Here is a 6,610-nt window from a genome sequence, read left to right as displayed (position 1 = left end):
ACAAAGTTTGCTGCTCTTACTTACATCTATAGGATGACTAATGAGCAACCTTGTTTCATGAAATATGGTTGAAATCCATGGCATGTGGCCAGTGCCTTTTCATGTTATGTATAAAAAAAAAGAACAGAAAGACAGAAAAGGAGTAAATGCAATGAAAGAATTCCGTAGCTGGTTTTTTCAAGTGTCAGTCACGCCATCCACCTCGCCGATGGATGCAGCGACAGCACAAGTGGAATATAATATCTCATCCTCATGACACCAGCATGGATGAGCTAAGATCCCTCTAATGTCCAGTTGATGTCAGGTCTTCCTGCGAAAATGTGCATAATGGACAAAGTGAACAACTTGTGGTAAGCATGGGAATGTGTCCTTGGATTAGGGAGTGAAGACAGCGAAATTTGAGCAGGGATAACAACATAAACTCCAGAACAATGTCTAGATTTTTGACTAGCAAAGTGCACGATACAGTAATTTCTATTTTGTGACTGTGGCACGGGCACTACTAAAAATCAAGCATGGATCTCAGCTGTTGTTAGGGTAATTCTTGGCAGCCTTGCTGTCATAATAAAAAAATAATCTAAATTTCACACATAATATGTGGAGTAATAGCTAAGTATCAGCAACCTGGGATTTTCTGGGAATATCTTGAGAAAGTAAACAGGGGCTCCTGCTGTGGCTGCATGGACACAGAACCTTCCATTAATCCAGAAAAAAAATGTCCTCAAAATACAATCAAGGTCTTCACAGTTAAGCAAAAAAAAAAGACTAATACAATCAATTTTTAACAAAGTTTGCCACTCTCTAAGACTTCATCAGATATTCTGTCTGAAGAGTTTGGTACAACAAACTTTGCAACCAGTATGGTGCTTCACTTTTTTTTTTTGCAGTCCTGTAGCATCAGAAGCCTTGACTCTTTCTCCTTACATCTTTTGATAGCTCTGAATCCACTCTAAGATATGTACTGCCCTGTGGAACCTGCCAAGTTTGGAAGGGATAAAACAACTTTGTAAGTATTGAAAATGAACAGTAAGAAATATTTGTGATGCTATGGGAATGAAGATGGGGCCTCTTTGCCTCTGCCACACCCCTGTCATGCCAACACTCCAGATGTCATGGGAACGATAACAGCTGGGCCTGGTGCACACAGGCTGCGTGTGAAAGGCTGCTCCATCTGCAGAAACCTAATCCCTCTGTGAAACCAGCTAAGGATTATGCACTTTTGATAAGGTCCTCAAGATATTTCTATTACCAAATCACATCTGCAGAGCTGACAAACTTTTGAAATATACTTCTACTTTTCCAAGTTTTACAACAGTTTTCATTTATATCATTAATCTAATAACATATTTGAGAAAATCTGTCCGCTGGATAAAAATGATCATTAAATTTACTACGTAAATTCATTACATCCCTCACTAGATTCAATAATAATAATAAGATGCTCATTTACAGGAATTGATTTAATTGTTAAGTTGCAGATTTAAGTTGCAATTGCAGAAGTCTTTATTAGTGTACCCAAGGAATTGTGGTCGTGCTGGGTTCATGGTGGTTTGGGAAGAAAGGGGGAGGAGAAATGTTCTGAAAAAAGTTGTACTGATGCCAAGTCGTGGACTTTTAAATTAGAGCAAAGAAAGGAGGCATGTTTCATTTTAGAGAGAGCACCAGTATTCAGACTTGACCTCAAGTGAATGCTTCTGTGGTGAAGTGTTGCCATCTCAGGGAGTTGCAGGGTTACCAAATGGGAACTTTAAAGTGGCGATAGCCTGGTGACTTCCAATCTCTTGTCATTTACTTAAATAACAAGCTGAGATTCGAAACTTTCTGTCACTGCTGTCCCTGAAGTGTCTCTGGTGTCCGCCTCTGAGGCACAGGTGGAGCAGCCATGTCCACTGGGTCTGCTGCAAGTGATGCTGAGGATTACGATACGTCTCACAGAAGGACTGACGCCGCTTTGGAGAGGAGCGCACGAAATATTACCTGCTACAATCCCAGCAGATATTCAGATGAGGAGTTGGAGGATGACGGCATGGACAGGAGGATCAAGCATGAGCGCAAACTCTCCAAGACGCAGCAGAAGGAGGCGCGCCAGTCTCAGAGAAACGCGGCCAATGCCAGGGAGAGAGCACGGATGAGAGTGCTGAGCAAAGCCTTCTCCAGACTAAAAACGAGCCTTCCTTGGGTACCAGCGGACACCAAACTGTCCAAATTAGACACGCTTCGCCTGGCTTCCAGCTACATCTCTCACCTGAGACAGCTTCTGCAGGATGACCGATTTGAGAACCGCTTTGCGCACCCTGTCAATCTGGTATGAGGACATGACTGCAAAACAAATATGTTCAGACACGAAAATAAATCCCAAAGTGAAATATCACAGTATGTACTTGTGGTATATTACATCAATCTATGAATTAAATAGTTTGTAAATTTTTTAATGACCTTCTAATAGAATTTGACATCAATATTTCATAATGATGTAATTATTTTTGCAGCAACATGTATCAAAAAGTCAGTATAGTGTGCACCCAGACTGTTATGCTTTTTTCCTGATGCTGTACCCTGTTGTCTATTTCCTCAATCAGACCTGGCCGTTCTTGATGACAGGGCGCCCCGAGGACAGCCAAGATATGTCACCCACTGTAAGACTCTGTGGAGCAACAGCGTAGGACTCCCCTCTGCACACAACAGTTGACCATATGACATGCTGACCCCTCCTGTGCAGAGCCCAGACAGTCTGTGTGACCTGATCATTGACTCTGAACTTAACCTTTCCTTGGACTTCAGAACAGAACAATTAAGACAATCTAAGCTTGATTTTATTTAGCATATTTCTTTACGTGCATGTTTGCTGTTATTAACATTATGTTCTTATAATTATGTTTACAAGGTCCTTTATGATGGGTGTAATGTCTGGTTTGGGACTTTATAAACTTCACTGTCACCATTTTTAAAAAACTTTTATTGACTATTGATCAGTGTTCAATCATCATTGGTATACAATCAGGTTTGGGAGGTCTCCCTGTTGGACAGCATTTCTCTAAATCACCTCGCAACACTTCGTTACTTCCACATGACTATATTGTTAGCACAAAGCTATAATGTGCAGTTTGATTCTGTTTTGTTGTAAATCCACAGTATTTATTGTGTGCGTGATGTTTGTATTTTAATATTGGATTTCAGATAAAAATGTTGTAAATAAAGGTCATTTTGTGTGAAATCAAAATAATAATAATTCCATAGCGATACATCATTTCCTGTTTATTTAATGAAACTGAGGACAGAAACCATTTTCATTTGACAAAAGCAAATGATGTGTGAACTTTTAATGTCAGAAGTTGATTAATTGTAGTGGTGAAAAAAAAGAGATGTCCAACACTGTCATTCATTGATGCAAACAAAAACCTAATTGTGCCTTTTGGAAAGTTGTGGAAACTTTCAGTTTTCTATTCAATCCAAAAAATATTGGAATTGGTTTTATTCTCACAATAAAACATTTTTTGTAATATACAATCTCAACAATATTCATGTGTAAATCAAAAGCTGATTAAAATGCACTGACAACATTTAATTCATTATATTATTTAACATTATTATTCAAATATCAAGTCTTATCTGTTGGCAGGACTCCGGAGCTCTTGACTCATGTCTTCAGGAGAAGCGCAGTTGTTCACATTTCAGTCAAAACAATCAAGTTAACAAAGCACTGGTCAAAAGTTCAGGGAGAAGCTGAAGTTCACTGAGCCAAACATGCACACATTCTCCAAACATCCTCACTTAATGGACAGAGACTTAACGAATCTCTTAATCTACCAGGGCCTTTATATTCAGCAAAACCCCAAAATGATGCGAGTACAGATAGATGGACACCCAGGGCCCCTGGCAGTCTGGAACGACAGACCCACAAATTGCTTGATATGAAGAAAGGAAGCAAGAAGGGAGAAGGAGTAAGAGTTTTCATCAGCTTCACGTAGAGTCGCAGCTGTTGGCATGTTGGTGAGTTTCCCAGAACCCTCCTGCTCTCCAGGGAGGAACCAGTCACTGCTGCTGGACCCGGACATCTAATGAGCTGCCTTCTCACACTCAGTTGTTCTCTGTTCTCGTATCATCAACTCCAAATGTGGCACAGAGGAAAAACAACTTGGAAATGACCAAGGTGCACGTTTAGTGCATAGAGAATGAGGTGCCATTAATCAAATCATGTCAACAGAACGCTGATGCTTTGGGTCCAACTCACCTGATTTCAATGTTCTGGAGGAGATAAAGCAACTTATTTATGGCAAAACTTGAGAAACACATACATTGCTGGTGAAGGGAAATGTGTTGCTGTGTAGTACAGTATTTCATTCTCAAGATTGTAACGTTACATGAGTGGCATCTAGTGGTGAGGATCGTAGAGCATGGCGCGCTATGGTGCTGCTCATAGTTAACACGAAAAGGAAAAGGTGCAGAAGTCACAATAATGTCCAAGAGATTATTCGAGAGATCCCCTAAAGATAATTCACTATTAATAAAGTAATTTACTGTAACATTACGTGACACCAACAATCTCAATGAGACAGTGTTAACCAGAAAGTAAATGTCATTGTTTAAGACATTAAAGAGCCTATATAACATAAAGTGTCCGTCCTGTAATATTTTTGTATTAAAACTTTAATTATACTTGATCCTTTAACAAGTAAAAAAAAGTGAAATAGTCTTAAAATGTGTTTTTACTAAAAATCCAATTGCTTAAGTGCAGTATCAGTTTGTTCTCTTGTGTTTCAAGAGACACTGTTCCTTTAATATTCCCAAGATGAGGGGGAAAACTGTTTCACAGATTTTGTTAAAGATGATTCTTTAAATTTAATTTCACAGGAACTCAAGCCTTTAAATTCTTAAATGATTTATGGTAGTTATTAAATCCATCATCTACATGTCCAGCAGAGGTCAGCACATCTTCACTATGTTCACAAAAAAACTGACGCCCAAGCTTTCTTGAATGATGCATAAATACAGATTTGAAAACCTCAGCACTGAATTTATTCTAATTTATACACAGAGCTAAATGAATTATATTAATACTGTCATTTAAATGCATGTTTGAAGTTAAATGAACAAGTGATGATAACAATTGATGGAAATTAACTTTCAACATAGACATATTGTTTTGCGTAAACAAACATATTTTAGATAATAATCAAATAAGGCACATTTTTTTGATAATGAAATTGCATCGTCAGTGAAGTCCAACTTTTTTCTTAGTACAACTGAAATATATTCCTTTGTAGAGGAATTTCCATGAACAGGAAGGAACTTTAGATCCAAAGCCAACATCCGGGGTTCGGTGTAGCTGCCTTTGTAGCTGCCCCAAAAGAGCTAACTTTAGGCCTTACAGCCTGCAGGAATCCACCCGGTGCTTTGAGCTTACCAAGTCCACTTTCAGCATGTTGGTTATTTAATATCCAGTCCCTGAATACCACTAACAAGAAGAAGGATATGCAATCCCCAGACTAACTATTTGCAAATTGACTTCCCCATGGAAAGATTGGTAACCCTGTTGTGTCCAGGCAGTTTTGAGTTTTTTAAATAAGAAAAAAAAAAATCTGTTGTTTATTTCTGAAAGTCAACAGATGTGGATGTTGTTTTATGACAAATAGCTCCGTCTGCACCTAACTGGAACGTCTCTGGATAATGTGCCCATGAACCGAGGAAACACAAGTTTGAACAAACTTTCAACAGATCTAGAGCTGGAATAAAGGAAGTGGTGGTTTGCTTCCTTGAAGGTCACTGAATGAACCTGGACCATGTCCATATGAAATTGCATCTGTGCAAGCATTTATGCATTTTATTTCATTTCAAATTTTTAAGCACAGATCCGTGAATGTTACATTTTTATTGGCAGCATAGAGAGAAAAAAGTGTGACTTTGTTGGAATTATTTTTACTGCCAAGAAATTCCATGAACAGACCAAAACCGACTTTTTAGTGTCTTGATGAGACAAAACTAAACATTGTTTAAAGCAGATTAAATTGTTAATTAGTGCAAGAGCTCTTTAGAAATCTACATTTTGCACTGGTGAACATTTCTTGCGGTTTCAAGTATGTTTTATGTGTGAGCAATTCAAACTAATCTACAGACTCCAATGTTCTTTTTATTATGTGGTTGATCGTATAGTCTGAGAACAAAGTGCAGAAAGGCTCCGTCTATTTATGAACAGAGTAAGGGTGACAACTGGAGATAGAGAGGCAGCGAGATGGAGGCCTGTCTGGTGAGCGAGACTTCCTGTTACTCTGTGGAGATGACATACTCTTCTGTTAGATAGGTGATTGGGTTACAGTGCAGGACTGGCAGCCTCCTCTCAGGAGAGAATGGAAGCTCTTTGTGGCAGGATGAGGTGGACACTCTGAAAGGGGAGGCAGAGCCAAAGAAAGACAAAAGACGAGAAGAAGAAGGGAGGGAGGATGCATAAATTGCCGAGGAGGGATAGGGTTGCCAAAACAACATCCACACAAACCCCACGGCACTCTCTCAGCTTCATCCTCCACCGGCCGGTTCTGTAACGCTGTTTACTGAGGATGTCGCTGAGCTGCTTGGGTGGTGTCCTGGATCCAGTGGGTTGTCAATGGGATCCCAG

General features: G+C 39.4%; 1 protein-coding gene across 1 annotated transcript; it reads left to right on the top strand.

The window, feature by feature from the left end:
* The first annotated feature begins 1,665 nt into the window (after positions 1-1,665).
* Positions 1,666-3,404, top strand: LOC137587732 (musculin). The gene is made up of 2 exons (XM_068304335.1): positions 1,666-2,305; positions 2,580-3,404. Exons 1-2 carry the CDS (start codon positions 1,883-1,885, stop codon positions 2,661-2,663), a joined length of 507 nt encoding a protein of 168 aa, XP_068160436.1. The 5' UTR covers positions 1,666-1,882; the 3' UTR covers positions 2,664-3,404.
* The last annotated feature ends 3,206 nt before the right edge of the window (positions 3,405-6,610 follow it).

The sequence above is a fragment of the Antennarius striatus genome, chromosome 20, assembly GCF_040054535.1.
Source record: "Antennarius striatus isolate MH-2024 chromosome 20, ASM4005453v1, whole genome shotgun sequence".
Classification (NCBI taxonomy): Eukaryota; Metazoa; Chordata; class Actinopteri; order Lophiiformes; family Antennariidae; genus Antennarius; species Antennarius striatus.
This window is presented reverse-complemented; position numbering and strand designations above follow the sequence as displayed.